General features: G+C 44.7%; 1 protein-coding gene across 2 annotated transcripts; it reads right to left on the reverse strand.

Annotated features, from left to right (window-relative positions):
• Window positions 1-7,387: 7,387 nt before the first annotated feature.
• Window positions 7,388-20,346, reverse strand: Srd5a3 (steroid 5 alpha-reductase 3). Of its 2 annotated transcripts, XM_051198278.1 has the most exons (6): window positions 20,097-20,346; window positions 13,412-13,554; window positions 12,159-12,194; window positions 11,481-11,678; window positions 9,407-9,541; window positions 7,388-8,457 (listed from the first exon to the last, which is right to left on the reverse strand). In XM_051198278.1, the coding sequence occupies exons 1-6, from the start codon at window positions 20,315-20,317 to the stop codon at window positions 8,198-8,200; spliced, it is 993 nt and encodes a 330-aa protein (XP_051054235.1). In that variant the 5' UTR covers window positions 20,318-20,346; the 3' UTR covers window positions 7,388-8,197. The 2 variants fall into 2 exon arrangements, with proteins under 2 accessions (XP_051054235.1, XP_051054236.1); XM_051198279.1 differs by lacking the exon at window positions 12,159-12,194.
• Window positions 20,347-22,788: the final 2,442 nt, after the last annotated feature.

Consider the following 22,788-nt stretch of genomic DNA (forward strand, 5'->3'; position numbering starts at 1 on the left):
CTGTGTCTTGAATGTGTTGTAACTGCCTTCCCTAATTTTAGAGATTCCTGTATGAAATCTTCTGTTGTAATACTGCACACACTTGCATGTTTTCTGAGCCAGTTTGAGCAGTTTAAGTAATAAAGGACTAAAACAAGCCCAGGAGAGGCACCAACACAAAAACTACATCACTTAGGAATCTGTAATTTTATTAAAAGTTGAGAAGATAAAATATGATCAGTTGCCTTGTCCAATATCTTTGAGTAAGCATAAATTCTTATAATAAACTGGTTTATATGCTAACCATCAGACAAAAAACAAGCATAATTTCAATACATCTGTATTAACTCCATAGGAAGCAAATTTGATTTATCTTCTTGAAGTTTTTTCCTCTGTTACCTCATTTTCAAAAATGAGTCCTCTTTATTGTGATTTTGTCTCTACTATAAAGTTCATTAGAGTAATTTTTAAAATTTTATTTGTGTGTATATGCATATGCTTTCATGTATGTTTGTGTACTGTGTGTGTACTGATGCCATGGAGTCAGAAAAATTATGTATAGCAAACAGAATGTTACTTATTCATTATGACACACTCTCGGACACTTCTGCTTTTAAACGGTCATATTCTATGACAGACATTGCAGGAGATGCAATCTAGGGAGTAGAAGAAAATTAATAGCTTTTTAAAACCTCATGTTCTCCTTCCTTGAACAAAACAGAAACGAAACTTGACAATATGAAGTTGTTCTGAGTAGGGAAAAATACTAAGCCACATTAAACCCTAACTGTGGGTAGAGGGAATTCTGTCTTGTTCAATGTGCTTTGCAATTCTAGGACACAAAGAGAACATGCCTGGAGGATGAAAGGGGAAGATCTGAAGAACGAAGCTGTGCAATGAACTTAGAACAGGCTTACCAGATATGCTGATAACCAACATTACAAAGCACTTAGGGTGATTTTGGTAAGCTTACAGTAGGCAAATAAGTTATTTAGAAAAACATTGTAGATTTCTTCTGCTGTGGAATAATCCTGTACACTTCAAAAATGTGTTGCTCTCATTGTTAATAAAAAACTGATTGTCTAGTAACCAGGCAGGAAGTACAGACAGGACAACCAGACTGAGAGGATGCTGGAAATTGGGGGGCGGGGGAGAAGGGTAGAGTCATAGGAATCTGAGAGGTCGAGAGATACAGGAGAAGAAAAGTACCAAGCAAAGTATAGATAAAACATATGGGTTAATTTGAATTGTAACAGTTAGCTAGTAATAAGACTGAGCTATTTGCCAGTCATATATAATTAATATTAAGCCTCTATGTTGGTTATTTGGGAAGCAGCTGCCAAAAACACTCCATGTGCATGCACACTCTTGTGGCCACGTATATGTAAACTACAATAAGAAACTTAAAAAGATGTCTAGCTGAGGTTGAGTTGTCTGTTCAGTGAGGCAAGATGATCTTGCAGGATGAGAATTACTAGTCCAACAGTGTGGACAAAGTTGTCAGTAGTAGGGAAGGAAGTTCAGGGCAATTAGACACCCCAAGTTGCACCACAGCTTTATTGGTCCCCTGCTAGTGTTCAGAGCCCTTTAGAAAGGATGTTGGAGCAACTCTCCAAAGCACAGGGAGTATGGGTATCAGTGGATGGATAATAGATGAAAAGGATTACACCCGTCTCAGGTGTAGACAACTATTGCTCCTCCCTGGAGTGTCCTGAGTCCATTTCTTCCTGGAAGAAGGTAATTTAGAGCGCCTTATGTTTTCAATGTCAAGCATCCCCCAGAGGCTCACGGGTTTGAACATTTGGTTCTCAGTGGCTGCTGTTTTGGGGACTGTAGAAAGTTAGAGTCATAGGGCCTCACAGGAAGAAGTAGATGATTGGGGCAGGCTTTGAGGTTGTCAGGCCTGCTTCCTGTCTTCCCTGTGTTTCCCCGTCTGCTAAGTGGTGAGCAAGTATCTGCATGTTTCTGCCATCATAGAGCCACCTGATACTACGTCTTCCTCTCCCTTCAAACTGTGAGCCAACCATTATGAGGAAATATAAGACAGCTAAGCCGATGTTTCATATTTCACATAACATTCATCAAGAGTTTTGCCTTGGTGTGCAAACTATAGGGAGGGTCACATGGTTGGGCAAAATGAGTCTGTAAAGTTGAGAGATTATTTGCCCAACCTAAAGTCCTAATGGCGAAGGGTAGCCAGTGAGGTGCGACAGCTTATAGAAACTGGGTTGTGAAGGGTTAAATGGGTGATGACTCCATCTGGGCTGATTGCCCAATATCACTCTTTTGAAAGAACAAAGGGCACTCATGATGGGATCTTTCCATGCTTTACTGGACCCTGTTAAAGTTTTGTAAATATCCCCTTAGCTGCTGAATTCCAAGACCAATTTACACTTCCTTGGAACAGAAGGCCATGGATCTTCAGAAATAACTGCTCCACCTGTGTGAAAAGATTTCATTATACAATGCTAACCTCATAAGTGTCTTGCAAATTTGGAAGGGCATTTGAAAGAACAATTAAAACTGCAGTTAAAAGGAAGCACTCTGCCTGGATGCAAGGGGCACCCAAATGCTATAGGGTGACTGAATGACCTCAGTGCCAGGTGCAGGTTGCTTAACTACAGTTATTAGCAAGGGAGGCTTCTGAGGGTCATCTGCTCCTACACATAACACAGGCTATTGCCATTGCTGTTGTTTGCATGACAGAACTAGACAATAAGTCTCTATTGCTGAAAACCTTACACCCTCTGGTTGAGGGTTCTACATAAATTCACCTGGGACTGAAATGGAAGCTTCCTCACTAATGGATGGCTCTCATGGATACTACGTTAGCTGCTGAGGGAAACAATGGTCCTGATCATCTGTGGACTGGTCCCATGTGTTAACACCACTAGCATGCCAGGTGAGATGCACCACCTAGCAGCAATAGTGGCACAAATGTCTGGGCACAACCAATTTCCAGTTGGATTTCCAACATACTCCACAGAGGGTATCCAGGTTTGATACTATAAACCATAAAAACTTGTGGCTAAGGAAGGTCAAAGGCTTAATGGGGAGGTTACTACTATTGTCTTGTTAAATAGATGTGTGGTGTCTGTGGCCTTCTAAACATCTATATTTATGCCACTGATTATGACTGCTGTTGGCCTTGACCAGGGTAGCAGTTACTATGGAAACTACTATGAAAACGTTATCTAGAATAGATGACTGTTACAATGGTAGAGTAGATCAATGTTCAGTCCTCAATGGAAGAAAAACTCATACACCTTATTTGCCACTTAATGTCTTCAAGAAACATTAAGCATCAGAAGGAGTGGACAGAATGTAGGAGCAAGAAGTAAAGGTGTTGTAAAGCTTTATTCTGCAGGTTGGATGTGCTCACCACCATTTTGAATGAGAACAATTGTAATCACCCATATGAGGTCTTTATCAGATAAGGCCTAGAAATATTCCCTCATGGAGGTCAGATGGAGGCTCCCTGGACTCATGAGGCTAATACCCATCCCCCACTTCCCCAAGGTTATATAAAGGTTAAATAGCTGCTTAAGGGAGGGAAACTCTTAGTAGTATTGTCACTCATAAGCTGTCCTGGGGACTTTTTTATGGTGCAATGCAGTGGCATTGTCTGCAAGCTGCCCAAGGGACTTCCTGGTGGTCTAGCTGTCTTTGAGCCACCCATGTACCTGTAAACACTAGCCCCCAACCAAATAGTTCACAAAATTAGATTTAGATGGAAGTTTTTAGTATGTGGGTACTGTCTCTATCTGGGGTGGTTAAATTTTTCTTTATATCTTCCTAAGTCCCATGACAGCTAGCCAGAAACATCACAATGGGAGGGCAAACCAGAGGAAAACTGCTCACTTTAGAGCAGTCAGGAAGCAGAGAGAGTTGAGAAATTGTCAAGGGACAAGACAGACTTGCGTCTAGAGAGCCATTAACTTCAACCAGGCCCCACCCATTAAAAGTTCATTTTGCTAGTGATTTAATCAGTGTATTAACTTATGAGCCAATCATCTCTTAAATAAATATATGTGTCGGTGTTTGCAGGGGTCTTAGCCCAGACACAGAAAGCTGAGCTGGGTCTGAGGAAAGGTAAGTACACTGCTGGCCTGTTCCGCAGCCTCTCAGGATCCCAGAGACAATCAGACGCAGCAGGGAGTCTAGCCAAGCAGGAACTCATCTGTTGTCTCATAGCAGGCATCTTTTAAAGGAAAAAAATTGCAGAGCAGGTGAACAGCCAGCCAATGGTTTTAAAGATCAGTCTATCACATGCCTAGCTGCCCTAGCTTTACCTAGTGAACACGAGCTGTTCATGCAGTGACATCATCTGGTTCAATCTAGGCTCTTGATTTCCCCTCAGTGTCATCTTTGACTGGCTCATGTGCCCTACAGGTGTTTGCCTGAATGTATGTTTGTTCATCCTACAAAATGCCTGGTATCCACAGAGTTCAGAAGAGGGTGTCGTATGTCCCAGAACTGGAGTTAAGACAGTTGTGAGCCACTATATGACTGCTGGGAACTGAATTGGGATCCTCTGACAGAGCAGTTAGTGCTCTTAACTGCTGAGCCCATCTCTCCAGCTTTCCAGCCATCATTTAAAGACCCATTAGCTGCAACCAACCCTCTAATGCACAAACCTTTGGGAGATACTTGTATATTCTATCCACAACAGACTGCAGTTGTGCAAAGGATAACCACTCTTTGCATTAAAAATACAATACAAAACACAACACCGTGGAAACAAATAATTCATGCTCACTATAAGAACATGTTAGTGTGCAGGATGAGCTACAATGAAAATAAAGGCCACTGTTAGCACACTGCAGTAGCCAGAGAGTTCCATGGAGATAGCTTAGCATCATTTCTGACTAACTTGACAGTGTTGCCATTACATCCCAGGAATTTCCTCCTCAGTCTATTTCTGAGTCATCCTTGTGAAGAATTTACAAATCTGTATATACTCTTCCCTTTGGAATATTTTCACAAACACAAAACACAGTGATGATTCTGTCCCTGCAAACAAGCAAAGCACATGGTTTTCAGGTGTGCTGCACTGCTCAAGCCCTACCCAACACTCACCCCCCTCTCCTTCCTTCCTTCCTTCTCCCTCCCACACCCGGTCCTTCTTTTCTGAAGGAGGGTCTCCTGTAGCCCAAACTGGCCTTAAACTTGCCATGTAGCCAAGAAGGACATTGAACTTCTGATCCTCCTCATTTTCCAAGTCCTGGGATGACAGACATTCACTACCATACCTGACTTTATATAGCACTGGGGAACAAACTCAGAAACTCATTCGTGCTAAACAAGTGCTCTAGGAACTGAGCTACACCCCAGCCCTGTTCTGAGCCCTTTGAACAATTCTCTATTTCCTCTTTCCTCTTTACCTAGAAGTGACTTATTTAGACAAGGAAGAAGAGAAAGAAAAAGAAAATAGAGGACAGTGTTCAAGGGATAGCAAAGGACAGTAGGGCATGGAGCTTTCTCATAGACTGCCAGGCCTTCAACAAACATGCTCCCATTTCACTCCAAATCCTCAGCTGAACTTAGGTGTAAAATTTCATCCTAAAGAAAATGCAGCTTTCCTTTAAACTATTTATTTAAAATCATGTATATCATTTGTATGGGCATTAAAAACGAACTGCCATATGATTTACATACATCTCCTATGCTGGAAGAGTTTTGACCCTGAGCCCTGGGTCCAAAGATAACAAATTCTAAATGATAAACCTCATTTATTTGAACAGATAGACAAACAATTAGTCTTGAGTAAATGGGGAGTTGATTGATGGTTGAGAAAACACAGCATGAGGACTCACATGGGAGCTTCAGGGTGGATTCGGGTTAGCATGTGTGCAAGACAGCAGTGGACCCTGAGTGTTAAACCTTCTATTTTAAGGGAAGGTCATTAACACAAGATATTAAAGGTGGGGTGAACAGGATGGTCTGAGAGGAGCTGGAACATTCCATCCTGCAGGGAAGTTCATTAAACTCAGGAAAGAACACTTCAATGGCTTCAGAAGTCCTTGGAAGTGAGCAGATTCAGTAGGCCCCTTCTCAGGAATATATAACATGAAAGGATTTCTGAGAAACACTCTAACAAGGTAAACTCACTGGAGAAACAGAAACCAGCTGAGCTGTCTGGAGAGGACACTGTCCAACCCACTGAACTGCCTGCAGGCTACAGTTTTCCCAGCTTTGTGAGCTGTCACTTAGGCTGGGATGGGCTTTGGCGATGCAGCTGTCTTTTAGTCATTTCTGCTCTTGTAAGTAACCCCTCACCCATACTCCTGTAAGTAACCCAACAAAACTGATTAGCTCACCAAGTCGGATTTTGGTGCTATCCTTACTTCTGTCAATCATAGATTCTCTATCCAGAGGTAGGTGTGGTGGCACATGCCTTTAATCCCAGCATTTGGGAGGCACAGGTGGTTGGATCTTTATGAGTTTGAGACCAGCCTGGTCTACATACATAGCAAGTTCCAAGACAGCCAGTGGTGTTACACAGAAAGATCATGTACCAAAACAAACAAGTAAGCAAACAAAAAACCCAAAACAACAAAACACTTCGCCCTGGGTAATGTCATACAATAATGTGTTTGAAACTAGATTAAAAGACTTAGGGTGTAGCTCAGTGATATGTGGGTGTGACAAACATTTGAGAGGCCTTGGGCTCAAATCTCCATCACTGAAAAATGAGTATGTAAGTTAAGTTTTAAAAATCTATTAGTTTAAGATGCATCAGTTAAATAGCCTCAGTTCAGAACTCCAGGGATCTTTCTCAGTAGAGTACATGACATCTGCATTGACTGAGGAAGCTGGGGCTGTAGACTTGGAGTGTGCGGGATGCATGAAGCACTGGTTTAGATCCACAGCACTGGACTGAACGAGCCTGCAATTCCAGCTTCTGGGAGATTGAGTCAGCAGAGTCTGAAGCACAAGGTCATTCTCTAGTATATAAGGGCTTCACAAGGCAGCCTGGACTATGTGAGGCCCTGACTCAGCAAACAAAATAATCCCCCCTCCCCAAAAAAGGACCTCAGCTGGTAAGCAGTATGCCCAAGATTTTTCTCAGTGCTGGGAGCTGAATGCAGTGCCTCACATACTTACTGTAGGCAAGCACTCAACTACCTGACTACATCCCAGCCCAGACTACGTTCCACCATAGGAATGTGGAGGCTTTCCTGTTGCCAGGGCAATGGTATTCTTTGTCACACTTCTGTCTTTCATCCCATGCCTCTACTTCAACTGGATATTTCCTTTAACATAAGCTAGTTGAGTAAGGTGTGCCATTATTCCTAGCATATTTTGGTTTTGCTCTACTAGCTGAAATAGACCCGGGCATATGTGAACACTGAGTAATGATAGAGTGAGGCTGCCCATTTCAATACTATGTAGTCCAGGGCATGTCTGTATTCATAAGTATAAAAATATTTTATTTCCTGATCTTTTCAGTACAAATGTCAAAAAGAGAATTCAATCAAGAACAGTTCCCAAACTTATTGTTAGGCTGGTTTGCCGGGCAGGCAAGGCAATAGTTATGTAACAAGATATTGGTGATAAATTTGGAATATTAATTAATGCCAACAAACTTCTTTCTTCATTGGAACCACTGGTGTGATATTATACATTCAATTATACATTCATATTATTTTCAGAGGTTTCTGTTTTTATTGACCTGTAACATGTATTTAAAAAAACTGTGCTAGCCCACAGTACTCAGTCCAGCTCACTGTTCCCAGACACAGAGGGTCATTTTTCTTCCTGCACGAGAGAAAGAGAGAGAGAGAGAGAGAGAGAGAGAGAGAGAGAGAGAGAGAGAGAGAGAGAGAGAGAGGGAGAGAGAGAGAGAGAGAGGGAGAGAGGGAAAGAGAGAGAGAGAGAAGGGGGTTGGAGGGCATGACAGGACTGACTCAAGCATGCATGTATGCATGCAAAGCTATTTATATGCCTGGTTAGTGTGACCACAGATCAGCTTGGAGATGCCCATTTACTGGTTTTCCCTTGTCTCTGTAAAGCTCGGCAGAAAGCAGATTCCTCAGGCCCAGGTCTGCCAGGAATGTCTTCTCCAAGAGCATCTGCCTCGCCCAGTGAACACTGCAGCATTACAGTAGAACGGAATGTCCAACATCCCTGCTGCATGTCTGCTCCCGTTGCTGTCTCTGTGTCTACAGGAATGGAATCTGTCACCTGGCTTGCACTCCTCTAAAGAAAGGCTGCCTTAAAACAAAAATGGGAGGAACGCTTTCCTATGCTTTGGGTAGGAGACGAATGTGCTCTTGTAGAATTTGTGGTTAAAGAAGGCGGACAAGGCTTGGCTGAAGAAGACGTACGTCACCACCAGCCACCAAGTTAAATTGTGGAACCCAAAGGTGACAGCCATGGAGAAGTAGATCATCAGCTCTGCTAGGTAGTTAGCCGAAGACACGTATTCGAACCAGTCTCCGAAGGGGATCCTGTGCTGGCAGTGAACTATCACACCTGAAAGGGAACAATGATGCTGTGTTACCACCCTGCTGCTGAAACCACTGACGGAAACTCTACCAAGTATCACAGCCGGTGCGGAAAGCCACCATCCTGTCACACTTCCACTGGCTATCAACCATAAAGCCAGGCATGGTGGTACGCAGCTTTAATCCCAGCAATCGGGAGGCACAGGCAGGTGGATCTCTGTGAGGTGAAGGCCAGCTAGTGCTGCAAAGTGAAACTGTCTCAGGAAAAGAAAAGGCCTGCTGGGCAGGGTGGAGCACTTCTTTAGTCCCAGCACATGGGATGCAGAAACAGGCAGATCTCAGTGAGTTTGAGGCCAGCCTGGTCTACAAAGTGAGTTCAGGATAGACTAGTGACCCTGTCTTAAAACAACAACAACAATAAAAATAAAATAAAAATCTGAAAAAGCCTCTGCTCAGGTTTCCCATCAGTTCTCACATGTTATGAGTAGGTCCTTCACTCACAAGCACGCAAGAGCTCAGATGCCAGAACTCAGGATGCATGAGTTCAAATCCTGACTCTTCCACTTGATACCTGTGTAACTTGATATAAATTACTTAATCTTGTTTCACCCAGTTTCTTTGTCTATAAAACAAGAATACTGTAAACTGCACCCATAATGAGTAAGTCCAGGCTAACCCAGAAGTCAAGTTTCTTCCCTTCTGCTGGCCCACACTACTCCACACTAACACGTTTTCCATATGCTGATCAGAAATGTGCAGGGTGCTGTCCCATAGGCTGGTCCATGATAGAATTATAGACTGTTAGAGCTGCATCTGCCCCCTCATTTTACCAATGGGAGGATCACAATTCAGAAAGTGGTCCTGTCAAAATTGAGCATTTGATATGGACAAGGGCATGGAAGAAAGGAATGAAGGTACAGAGAAAGCCGTCCCCTGAGAGCCTGAGCCCATCCGAGAGGTGCCAGAAGAGACCTCACCTTTTTTGTTTCTCCTGAGGTTGCTGAGAATGACATGGCACTCATACTGATGGGCAGATGACCAGAGAAACATCAGCATTCCAAGGACGTGGAACCACCGAGCTTGTGCCAGCAGATTCTTCCCCAGCACATAGACTATGGAACAGGAATTGCCCTATTAGCCAATGCTGCAGATCCCAGGGCTCTTGTATTATAATAATACCACCTCTGGACAGTGAGAGCTGCTTCTCAGTCTCCACAGCTCCAGCAGTCACAGGCCAAGACTGAGCGACATCTTCTCTGGAGCATCCTTTCAATGATCCTGGCAGGAACTCAGCCCATCCCCGAGTGACTTACTGCGTGGTGAGATGTCCTGTGCTTCTATGACAGAGTCTCGTTTTAAGTCTTCTTGCCCACACTCTCCGAAGGGGGGAAAAAAAAAAAATCCGCAGAGAAACATCTCCCTAAGCTGCCATCCAAAGCCCTGTAAGGGACCCTGAATCCCGAATGCAGAAAGCCGAGCTAACCAATGCACAGCGGTTACATGCCTGCCATCCTAGTACTTGGGAAGCTGAGGCAACAGGATCATGAGTTCAAGGCCAGCCAAGGCCAACTTGGACTACAAGATACCCAGCCTTGAGAAAGAGAGGGGGGGGGGAGAGAAGCTAGTGGGCAACCAAGAGTTCTGGAAAGCTCCTCTGGGCAAAAAGCCATGGTATCTGGCTTAGCATCTGAATGCCACAGTGGGAAGACATGGGAAGAAAAGCTGACTTAATCAATGACATGGTTGGTAGTATGAATGAGAAATGTTCTCCACAGGCTCAGGGCCTTGAACTACTGGTCTCTAGCTGGTGACACTATCTGCAGAGGTTTAGGGGGTGTAGTGCGGATGGAAGCAGTACATTACTAAAAGTGGGACTTGAGGCTATAGACCCTCTCCCCACTTCCAGTTCTCTCTCTCTGCTTCACACTTATGACTGAGGTGTGATCTCTCAGCTTCCCGCTCCCCACTGTGATGGACGAAACCCTCTATACCTGTAAGCCAAAATATGATCTTCTTCCTGGGAGTTACCTTGGTCATAGTACATTACCACGGCAACAGGAAAGTAACTAACAACTAAGTCCAGAGGACTTAGAAGAGATGCTGGCTGAAAGGCTGGAACCGGCAAACAATTCACAAATTGAGAAGCTATCTGGTCGGTAAGCCTGCCTTTCAAAGAATTCTTATAGCCTTAGGAGGTGTATTACAGCGACACAGTGAACTCTGCAGCACTCAGAAACCAAAACCAAACAAGGCAAGTCTCAGTTACTGATAGGTGGAAACACAGATCTTGGTCTCAACTCATGATATAGGACATGGAGCAAAGGGTCATGCAAGAGCTAGGATGATGGTCCATGGCATCAAGGTCAAGTTAACCTCAGCACTAAGTCATTCCAATCACCCAAAAGGATTAGAAGTTCTATGCTATCCACACAGGTTGTTTTTTATGAATCTGACAGTCATATAGGTTATGTAGCTTCCAAATAAAATAGCAAGCTACCTCATCTCCTGCTCACATACAAAGGTTTGCTTTCCTCTTCCTGGCCAAAAAGAATGCAGAAACCTTAAGGCCTTTTCCATTTACTGCCAGACTCGGTCTTCCTCTCCCTTTGGGCTGTCCCACATGAAGAAAGGCTTTGTTAGGAGGGCAGCCATCCCAAGAACTAATGGCAAGAGCATGGTTGTGCCTCCTCCTCCAGAAGAGACCCACTCACCTCAAGCTCTTCTCCCATCCCATTTTCTGTGATTTAATCTCATATAGTGACTTCCCTACCTCACCCATGCACCCCCTCCCCTGCAGATAACTGGGCTCTGGTGAGGCCACTTCCTTTGGAGGTCTCATGGCTTCTGCTCAGAGCTTAGCTACATTTCCTACCTCGCTACAGGCTAATCTCACACAGCTTAACTTTATCGTCCTTAAACAGACTCAAGAATGCTTTGTCCCTTACCATCGTCACTGAAGTCACAGCTGCTCATGCTGGTGTTTTTCAGGTTTCAGCAGACATATCTACCTTTTGACAAGATGATATTGAATGCACTGCAAGAGCCACTCACCACTCTTGTCGTCCATGGGCACTTGGCTCAGTACAGTTAGGCCAACTAGGACATAGTAGACAAGCCCGAAACAGTACTGCACGATGTGAATCACGGCGTTAGAGAACACGCTGATGTAGAAACACTCGAAGAGCCTCCGAAGGCTATGGACCCAGAGGGACGTCAGCACCAAGAAGGCAGACAGAGCCAGCTGACCCACTGCAATGCAGAAGGCGACACAGTTGGTGCCTCCTCCAGCATTAAGCCAAGTGTTCAGTTGGCCCACTTGAAACAGCCTTTCACAAGATCAGGGTCAGAGGGCGGAGAGACCGACCACTCAAACTAACCTCTTCCTCTCTCAAGCTTTGAGGACCCAGGCTGGATGACAGCCATGCGGTCAGTTAGTGGCAGGGTCGTGGGAGGAGGGGACAGAGCTCATCTCTGACTCTATCAGTAAGAGCCTTCCAGGCCACATGGATGTCATGATGAAGGGCCGTGGGTCTCTACTCCCTATGCCAACTGCTAGATGCAGACGGACAGGGAGAGGTCCACGCTGATGTTAGAAATGCTATGTGAGGGGACCCCGGGGCCACACCCACCCACAAAGGCAGAGATAGAGGTGGTGATCCAACAGGTGAGTATTTCTTTTCAGACTTAAAAAATAAAGAGTGGGAGAAGGACTGAATGATGAAGCACTACCTATCATTTGGGAAGCCTTGGACTCCATCTCCAGTGCTGCCAAAAGAAAAAGAAAAGGAGAAATTACACTTTTAGAGAGACAGTGGGTCCCAAGATCCACCTTCCCACAGGCCCTTCATCACATGCTCCAAGGCACTGTGAAGAAAGCTCATTTTTAAAATGTCACAAAACCCAGTCTGTCTTTTAAAAAGAGGGATACAGATACAATCACAGGGACAGAGCTTGGTGAATTTTTACTAACTCCCACATTTTACTAGTGCCCAGATAGAGAACTAGGACTTGGCCAGCGCCCCCTAGTGTTCCTTTCTATGCATGACCCTGCTGTAGGCTGACCCAAGGACTCTATTCTAAAAGGTCTACCAGCCTCTGCTTTGCTCTTTTTGTATTTTAGGTAACCTAAAACCCAGTTTTTAAAAAATTCTTTATGGACATGTTAAAACAAAGAAAACTCCTCAAATCAATCTAACCTGCAAACACATGAACATGGTAAGCAACAAAGCCCATGCATTAGGTCTCCCAGCCTCTTCTACTGAGCCCTTATATGCTGCTATGGCATGTTTAAATGCTCTTTTGTAATGACCTGGCCAACAACTATTCACAGTTTACTTAACTTAAGATGTACAACATAATAAACCTTTTCGGGTTAATTTTAATTAACTAATTTATTCTCTCTCTCTCTCTCTCTCTCTCTCTCTCTCTGTGTGTGTGTGTGTGTGTGTTGTGTGTGTGTTGTGAAGACGTCAAGGGGACAACTTGTAGGAGTCTGTTTCCTATTTCCCAAATGTGGGTCCTGCAGATGGACGCTAGATTATCATGCCTGGTGGCAAACGCCTTTATCCATTTATCCATCTCACCAGTCCCCAGATTTTTCTAAATGTTTGCCAAAGAGCAGTATTTAAAATACAAACTTCTGTGGGCCCCGGGCATGGTTCTGGCTGCAGCTGTGTAAATGATAAATGTTTCAGTGCAAATGCAAGGATTTCCAAAGCATCCCCAGCACATGTAAGGCCTTCTTTGTAAGCTTATCAGCCCACTGATGGTATCAGAGCGAGAACAGCCTGTCCTGCATTCAACACAGGCTTGCAAGGCAGCAGACTAGGGATTCATCCTGGGCTCTGCCACAGCTCAATGAGGACTTGGGACCAATGAATCATGCAAACCTTGTCCGCCCTCCACTTTCCATGCCCCACAGAGGGGCCTGATTAGTGAGAACTGCAGGCAGGAACCAGAAACAGGCTAGAGAGCCAAATTACCTCGGAAGTGTGTGGCCCCAAGAGTTCTGAGCAAAGCACGAAGCCAGTTTGGAAAAGGTGCTCCCAGGAAGAGAGACTGGGAAAGGAACCAGAGCAGGAAGCCATTCCACAACACCGAGACGATATAAAAGTGAGAAAAATACCTGCAATGGGAGGAAGAGTTAGGTAACCAGCAGCTAGAACCTCCAAAAATCCCAGGAAGAGTCTACCCTTCCACTCACCCCGCCTGTAACCCAAAATGCAGTAGGTTTTAAACAGAACCTAAATTCTTCAGGTGGGAGAATTTAGTTTCAAAGTGCACTTCCATATCATGAGACTCACTAATTGGACTGTGAAAGGATCAGTTAATAGTCTCTCCTCTCTGGGTAACAAGAGTGGTCACCGAGTTCTCAGAAGGAGCCGCAGCTCCCTGCACAGAATGATCTAGGCCATAGCAACGCAGGAGTCCTTTAGATCCCAAACTGGACATCCACACAACCGCCACGCAAGCATCATGCAACCGAGTAGGAGATGGAAGAACATTTCCAATGTGGATGCTGGAAATTGAATTTGGACCTCTGAAACAGCAGCCCATGTTCTTAATGGCTAGCCCACCTTTCCAGTTTCATATACTTTAAACATTTTGAAAACTTTTTGTAATGTGTGTGTGTGTGTGTGTGTGTGTGTGTGCGTGTGAGCGCGCACGCGCTGCTGTTGCCAAAGACCCAAGTTTGATTTCCAGCATCCACACTGGGCAGCTCATAACTGCCTATAACCTCAGTTAAACTAGATGGTCAGTGATTCTAACCCTCCCAGCACCAAGATTACACTTGTACCATGTCTGTGTGCTAGGGATTGAACTCAGGTCCTCATGCATGTGTGGCAGGCACTTCATTACCTGATCCATCTTCTTTCTCCCCGCATCTAGCCTAACATCTGATCAGGGAACATAGCAGTAGGGATGCGCTCCTGGCTGGGTGGCTGGGATGGCTTTCTAGAAGGGACATCTGCATAGAACATGTAATTCTTGCACACTTCCCTTTTTTTAAAAAAATTGTATAAACTTTATTTTAAAAAACTTACAAATAAATACAAATATCAAAAACCAAAATTAAATAGACCCAAGGCCTACACAACTCAACAAACTTCTACATTGTTGGAGTGTGCATTCAGAATGGAAGCTGTGGGGCTGCACGTTAGATTTTACACTCTCAGTATCTAATATATTGTATGCACTTCTCTGCCACCCAAAAAAAAAAAAAAAATCATGGCAGATTTAAACCAGAAATCAATTAGCTCTATATCCTCTCTCATAACTTGCATCCATCACCTACATTCAGTCCTTCCTCACCCTGCATATTTACCCTTTTTTCTTTTCTTTTCTTCATGTTATAATGTACCCATATGTATGTATGTTAGTATATACATATATCACTGGCTAGATTCTGCATAGGAGAGAACACATGTTCTTTCTTTCTTTCATTTTTCTGGGGTTCTATGACCTCACTTATTATGCATTCCAAGCCTAAACATTCAACATGAAGTTAAAAGTTTTGCAGGAAATGGACGGACTTAGAATGTGTAATACTAAGTGAGGTCACCTAGCACACTTTCCAAGCAGAGGAAAGGCTGCAAGGCACGGAGAGAGGTGCACTGCACATTGGGTGTGCGCCATCTGTGGTTCCTCTGTGGCTGTGTGGCAGGACCTGGAGAAGAGGGCAGGGGGCACAGGGCCCTGTAAGGATGCAGGCTTTTGTAATGGAGACCCATTTAGGCATACCAAAGTAAAACATTTTAAAAAGAAAATCGTTATTCAATCCTTTCCAAAGTTTCCAAGCATCCACCTGGGAGCTAGAGAAAAAGGCAGCTAAGGGAGCTTGCTGCTCTTCCAACAGATCAAGGTCCCACTCCCAGCACCACGTGGCAATTCACAACCATCACCAACCACCCAGGGATACAACTCCCTCTTCTAGCCTCCAGGAGCACCAGGCATGCACACAATGCCCAGTCATATATGCAGGCAAAACACCCCTAAACAAAAATTAATAATAATAACAAAACACCCATCTGTTGATGGCATAGAGACTATCTAGCCTTGAGATAAAGGATGTAGACTGGGACCTGGGAGAAAAGGCGCGACCATGAACTTTCATCTTTTCAACAATTCCATAGTTTGTTCTCTTCACATGGCAGACGGAATGCCAAGACTCTGAGAGGATAAGTTCCTTATCCAAGGCCACAGCAGAGGCTGCAGTTGGCTCCAGATGCGGCTAGAATGACTGGTGTTTATATCACATTGTTGCACTCTTGCCTGCAGACCTTGCTTGAACCTGTTTTCTTAGCCCTATATCGCGCAGAGCCTGTTTATGTGACACCTGTAGGCAAGTGAATCAGTAGTTGCGAATGAATTACTGGGCTATGCCTTATGGCTCTCCTTGCTCCTGGCACCTTTGGTTTAAATACACACTGAATTATTTTTCAGTCTCACATTTTATTCTGCTCTCTAAAGACTAGGAAACACTTCCTAGTCTTTACAGGAGGTCCTGTCTCTTGCCTGTATTTAAAGAGACAGTAATGACTCAAACTACAGATCTCCAATCCCCACTGCCTTCTGGGTAAAGACACTCTAGGACTTCCTCCTTTAGTAACTTGCTTCCTAGAAGTGCTGTTTTCCAAGTCCTGGGAATAGGGACACAGCGATCTTCCTGACAGCACAAGGTTTGGTGTGGGTACTCCTTTGACTAACAGCCACTTGGATGACTATTATGGGCTTTGGCTGACTGCAGGGAGAAGGTCTGTTGGGGAGTGTGCAATCATCATTTTAAGTAAGGCAGGTATGGAAGGCCTCACTGAAAATAAAATAGCTAAGCTTTAACCCAGGGACCAGGTGAGAGGGAAAATTTTCAGGTAATGCCAAGGCCCTGAGGTAGGATGAGAACTACTACAGGGAAGCCCTGAACTGGAATAGGGCCAATAGCAGGAAGTTACAGGGTGCAAAGTCAGAAGGGAGACAGGACTGCACAGGGCTGGAACTCCTCCATGGTCTGAAGCCCAGGAAACACAATCTTATTTAACATACATGTGCACTGAGTGTTGGCCCTGGCCCTCTAGTTAAGCCAGGGAGCTGTGGGATAACTAGGGAAGGGGAACTAATCTTCAGGTGACTGGGCCTGTGCTATGTATTTGAATGCCACTCCCACCTTTGACACCTCAGGATACCATGATGCTTCAGCTGCAATCCACTCGAGTACCACCATCTTTCTCCTGGACTAACACAGCAGCCTCTTGCCCAGTCTTTCTCACACAATGGCGCCATCTTTTATGTGCTACAGTGCAATGTTTTCCCTTCCACCACAAAGCCCTCAGCAGCTTCCATTCCTCTGGATAAGTTCCTGGTCCATCCTGGCCCACAAGGCTCTGACAAGAGCCTCTTTCCCCACCTCACCCATCTTCCCTACAGAGTCCCTCCTTAAAACTCTTAGCCCTGCTCAAACAACCTTGCTGGGTCTCCTAGGGAACACTTGATGGCCTCAAAAAAGGTTTTGCTTCTCTGAAATTTGTTGACATACTTTTTTGTTTGCCTACAAGCTTCATGGAGCCTAGGCTAGCTTTAAGATTAACAGCAGGCCCTATGGGAAAGGTATGCTAAATGCATCAAGGACATGGTAATTAGTTCACGGAAGAATCTAGTCTAACCCCTAACCAACTGAGCGCCCAGCCCTTCATCCTTTCAAACATTCTGGTAGGAGGGCCTTTTTTGCCTCCAGGCATGAGCTAAGGCTCCTATAGCTGATGACAAATGTAAATGCTGCTTGACAAAGGCTCTAGGCCCTTCTCAAAATGTCACCATAAGCATAAGATACATGGGGGAGACTAAGAAAATCAATAATATGGACATGTAGGTAATCCAATTATTAAAAGTCAAGTTTATGCCATAAGGAATCCATGCATTTGTTATATATTGAATAATTAGCTCTAGTGGTGAATAACTATGTTTTTTTGTGGTTATTGAAACAATGCTATTTTGAGGGGTCCTCACTATTTTTAATGTATTATATTCTATCAAAAACTTGGAGACACTGCTATTGTCCTGTGGTTTGTTGATGACATTCATAATTAAGGAAATGCTAATTTTTCAGCAATCGCTGATGAAGATAAAGATGAAATGTGTATCTAATTCACAAACCCCAACTGCTCCTGGATTCTAAGGCAGAAAACTGGGCAGCATCTGACTTGCAGAGCCCAGTTCAGTGCTAAGTTTCCATGTTCCTTGGAGCTATTTTGAAATGTTAGAAACAGACGTGTTTCCATTGACTGTGGAAGCCAAGAGCAACATGACTTTTAGGGCCTGTCATTTATTTATGCAGACTTTCTGGGGATTCAATCAAAACAAGAAAATCAGTTGTTGCTTTGATTAAAAAAAAAAAAAAAAAAAAAAAAAAAAAGCTGGGTGGTGGAGGCGCATGCCTTTAGTTCCAGAACTCTGGAGACAGAGGCAGGCTGATCTCTGTGATTTCCAGGCCAGATTGTTTTACAGAGTGATTCCAGGACAGCCTGGGCTACAAAGAGAAACTCTGTCTTGAAAAACAAACAACAAACAAACAAAAAACCCCAAAGACCCCAAAACTCAAACAAACAGCCAGTACCAGGCTGGAGAAGAGAAAACAACATTCCAGGAACTTAGGTTATATTCTTGCTTTCTTAGGAGAAAATAATTACAAACTAAATGACCTAAGTACTACCACATGTGCAGAAGAAACGTGCTTTATAGCTGCCTCTTTGTAAGTGTAGAAGTTATGGGCTTATTTTTTATTTTTATTCCTAAAGATGACATTACATTTTGCACAAGGAAAAACTATTCAAAATATTTAAGTAATAAGCACATTGGCTAAGATGACCAAATATTATAAGGTCTGGATTAACCAACATATTACAAAATGCCACCCTCTGGGGGTAAATCCACTGCCATTTGATCTCTTTCAGACGTGACTCAGATTTGCATGGTGCAAGAGCTTGCCAGTGAGGCATGCTGGGGGTTAGGAGTTTAGGACTGTCTGCTCACAGGCGGAACTTCAGGTTTAGCTGCCACACTCACTAGTGCAACAAGCCTGAATTTTTACATTCACGGGTGGAAATGCTGACAACAGCCTGTCCCTCACATGTCTGTCTTGAGGACTAAATGAAGAAAGACGTTTAGTGCTAGGAGTCTTGTGTACATGGCACAAGGACAATTCAGCAATGGCTTCTAATCCACTATTGTGTGTGTGTGGGGGGGGCGTTGGTTTGCCCAAGAAACTGCTAAGCACAAAGCCATAAAAGCCATGAAAGTGATGAGCACAATGTCACTGCAGATACAGAGAGAGGCGTAAAGGTAGCAATAGATGGTTACTTTACCCAACTCTAACTAGCACCTTTTCATGTAAGTGGGAAGATGGCAATTAAAAAGGAATTGATAAGCAAGAAGGAGTGTGGAAGGGTTTCTGTTGGCATGTGTTCTTCTGAGGACCTTGTCACTTTTGATGCAAATGCTCCCCTGGTTTTTCTTTGCCTCAATTAAGAATGGCTTTCCTTATTGGCCTGGCATTGTTGGACATTCCCCAGTACTGAAAAATTAAAGTACAATTTAGGGGAAAACAACAATATCCACCATCCCCTCAGGACAGTTGGACACCATGGAAGGCTCTGCACTAGAATTCTGGAAGAAGGAAAGAATAGTTATTTCACAATAGTGCAGGAATTACAAGAGGCCCAGAGTACCAATTGTCGCAGGGATGAATACAAGGAAGGCCCACCTCTTTCTTGGATGTTACATAATGACAGGCTTGAGTATAGGAACTGATGAGCCCCAGCCAGAGGCAGACAGGGCAGAAGCGGCTTTTAAGTGTGCTTTTAAATCCAGGGACACTAGGACCTTTCTCAAAAGTCAGAAGATAAATTACTATATAATAGAAAGGAATGTAGGCCAATCAAACCTGATTGCAATAGGATGACAGGGTATGCTCATGCTTTTAAAAACCGAACCTCTAAGAACAGTTCTTTGGGGTCTTATCTCTTTACCATTCATTCTTCACAATGATTTAGATGTCCACACTCAGACTGAACCCCAGGTAGATCACTCTCCAACAGTCAAGAGAGCTGCCCACTTTTCTGTGTTTCTTGATAGTTGGGCATCATCTGCAGAAGTGGGCGCTGTCTATAGACTTTGAAAATAACATGGATGAACCCATCACATTCCTTCAAATTCAATTCCGAATGTAATTGTATAATGAACTTCAAAGAAAAGATACACCTTTACTATCTAGAATAGTGTTAAGCTGACTTCTCCATCTACACACTGTCAATGCAGAGCAAAAAGGGCCAGCTTGCCGGTGCACCTGCTGAGATGCAGGCCAGGGATGTCAGCGCAGCCCGAGAAGTGTACCCCCTGGACCTCTTTCCTGACTGTGACAGGTTGGGGCGACAACTGGGGAAATAGAGGAAGACCCAGCCTCCACGGTCACGAACTTCCACGACCTCAAGTTAAGAGTTCTGGGAAGGGGAAGCGGGAGAATTTGGAATAAAGACGCTTGGGCGGACCGGACCCCGGGGGACCAGGCCAACCTTGGGATGCTCAGTCATTTCCGGGACGGCTCTGGGAAGCCACAGGCTCCCGTGCCCGCGCCGCCTCTGCTGCCCCCTGCCGGGCGCGCCTCGCCACCGCGGTTACCTCTTGGGGACGTCGAAGGCCCTGCAGACGGCGGGGCGCCGCGGGCCGGGCAGCTTGGTCTTCCCGTAGCGGATGAGGTCCTGGAAGAGCGCGCAGCTCGGCAGCAGTCCGGCGGGTGCCAGCTGCAGGAGCAGTGCGAGCAGGAAGGCGGCGGCCAGCGCCAGCCACAGTGTGCGCAGCGGGTTCAGCACCGAGAGCACGGCCCCGGCCCAGCTAGCCATGGCCCGGGAGCGGGCTATGCACGCGCGCCACCGCGCCACCTCGGCGGCGCGCTTGGCGGTGACGCAGCAGTTGGGCGGGACCCGCGCTCCGCCCCGGGCTCTCCACTCCCGGAGCCTGCCCATCTAATTCTAAATAGACATTCCTAGATGCAACTCCAGTTTGAAATTCTGCAGAAACATGCAAGAACAAACACCTGCTTTAACTCTTAAAAGACAAATAAATTACACTTATTTATTTAGTGGAGTGGAAACATACCAAAATGTGTGGTTGGAAGCTTAAAAAAGCTTTGGGGCAAGTGGTTCTCTCCATTGACGATGTGGTGCATGGAACTCCAACTCTGGCGGTCAGTTCTCACCAGCCCAAACTTGGACTGTGGGGTTACTGCTGCGAAAAGGTGTAAAGAGAATTTTTGGTTGAAGTCCAAGCTGGATTCTTGGATGGATCCCCATGGGGTCCCCCAAGAGCTAGGAGCTGAAGGATCTTAGTACCACACTGCAAGTAGCACCCAGAATCATTAGTGTGCTACAGATGGGGGTCACTGTGCAAATTCAGGGCTGACCTCTGGAAGGGCCTTGGTGAAAAAATTCTAGGCATTGGCAACTGTGGGCTGAAGCTGCCCCAGCAAACTCTGGACCTTGGAGAAGAAAAGCACAGTATTGCCCTCCATGGATGTGAGTTTTTCACTTATCTGCTTCATGATGCTGTTCCGTTCTAGGTATTTAACTATGGTTGACAGGACACCTACTGAGCCCGCTGACTTTAGTGTTGCAAGTGAAAATGGAGGATTCATTGGCTTGAGCCCAAAGGAAAGGTGACAACAGATTTCCACACCCCTCTCTCCAAGGATGAGGCTCTTACCCTATAGTATCTTTCAGTTATCAATGGAAAACACTATCACTTTGGATGAAGGCCTGGTTCCCTATTAACAGGTGCTTAGTGGTATTTCAGGCCATTGGGTCCTTGGATAGCACAGACTAGCCTTATTTCCAATAAAAACAGAAAAGGAGACACCTTGAATACACTTTGATCATTTAGCCAAATTATGGTACACTCACATTTTTTTTCTCTTAAAAAATTTCTATTATTTTTAGGTGTGTGTGTGTGTGTGCCTGTGTGTGCCTGTGAGTACATGTGTACTCAAAGTTCCCAATAGAAGTTAGATCCTCTGGAGCTGGAATTTCAGGCATTTGTGAGGGGTGGGCCTGTGGTGGTTTGAATGAAATGTTCCTCCTGGACTTACGTGTTTGAACAGTTGGCCCCTGGTTGGTGGTGCTGTCTGGGAGAGGTCATAGGACCTTTAGACCATGGAGCCTCACTGGAAGAAGTGTGTCACCGCAGGCAGTCTTCCGAGAGTTATAGTCTTACCCTGTTTCCAGTTCTCACCTTCTGCTTTGTGTTTGTAGTTGAAGAAGTGACCCCTTGGTGTCTTAGCTTTCTATTACTGAGATAAAACACCTTAACTGCCCCAAGCAACTGGGGCAGAAAGGGTTTATTTCAGCTCTATTTCCACATCACAGTCCATTATGGAGGGACGTCAAGGCAGGGACTCAAGGCAGGAAACTGGTGGCAGGAGCTAAAGCAGGAGCCATGTATGATTGCTGCTACTGGCTTGCTCCTTCTGACCTGCTCATACTTTCATATACAACTCAGGACCCCTGACCAGGAGTCCCCCTGTGTGCTGGGGTGACCCACATCAATAATTATTAATCAAGAAAATGCCATATATGCAATATGTTAGAGAGATTTTATTAGTTTTTATTAGTTGAGTTTCCTCCTCCTAGGTATATTACTCTAGCTTGTGTCAACAAAACAGACAAACACAACCATAACACTGAGCTTCCTGCTCCAGCCACCTGCTGCCAAGCCTCCCTGACATTATGGACTCTCCTTCTGGAACCATGAGCTGAATGGTTTCTTTCATAAGTTGATTTTGATCATTGTATTTTACCACCACAACAAAAAAGTAGTGCTACCAATACGAGAATCAAATTCTCATCCTTGGGAAGAGCTGTGTTTATCTTAACCATCGAGCCATCCCTCCAGCCCTCACTAACATGGTATCAATAACATGCCATGTAGCTGTTGGCATGATAATTATGAAGGCAAACACACAGGAAGCTGTTGATAGTGTTTGAAGAGATTGGTATCAACTCAGGACCCACAAGACCAAGTTCTCAGCCAAAAGGAGGTTTACTTGCCCCTGAGGGACTGATGGTAGGGAACAAGAGATAGAGACAGGAGATAGAGGACAAGGGAGAAGGGGGGGGGACAAAGGAGGAGGCAGGGATATTTGTTCAGGAAGGACAAAGAACTGCCTCTGGATAGAGAGGAGGTAGGTGTGGCCCATATGAAAATGGCGATTTTTAAAAATAAAGGGAGAAACCCTGTGTTAGGATGAGTGAGGTGTTCAGTTTTAATTGAGCATGTTAATTAGTTGAACCAAAGTTGGCCATTTGATTGCTGGACTTCA

This window comes from Phodopus roborovskii, unplaced genomic scaffold (genome assembly GCF_943737965.1).
Source record: "Phodopus roborovskii unplaced genomic scaffold, PHOROB, whole genome shotgun sequence".
NCBI lineage: Eukaryota > Metazoa > Chordata > Mammalia > Rodentia > Cricetidae > Phodopus > Phodopus roborovskii.

Bases quoted from the DNA above. Each gene is read 5' to 3' on its own strand.
- Srd5a3 (XM_051198278.1), bottom strand. From the start codon at position 20,317: ATGGCTAGCTGGGCCGGGGCCGTGCTCTCGGTGCTGAACCCGCTGCGC. The intron at 12,195-13,411 runs GTAATTTGGCTC...TTCTTTTGGCAG, and splicing joins TGGGGCCACACACTTCCGAG to CACTGGAGATGGAGTCCAAG. The intron at 9,542-11,480 runs GTGAGTGGCTCT...CCTGTTCCATAG, and splicing joins GCCCATGGACGACAAGAGTG to TCTATGTGCTGGGGAAGAAT.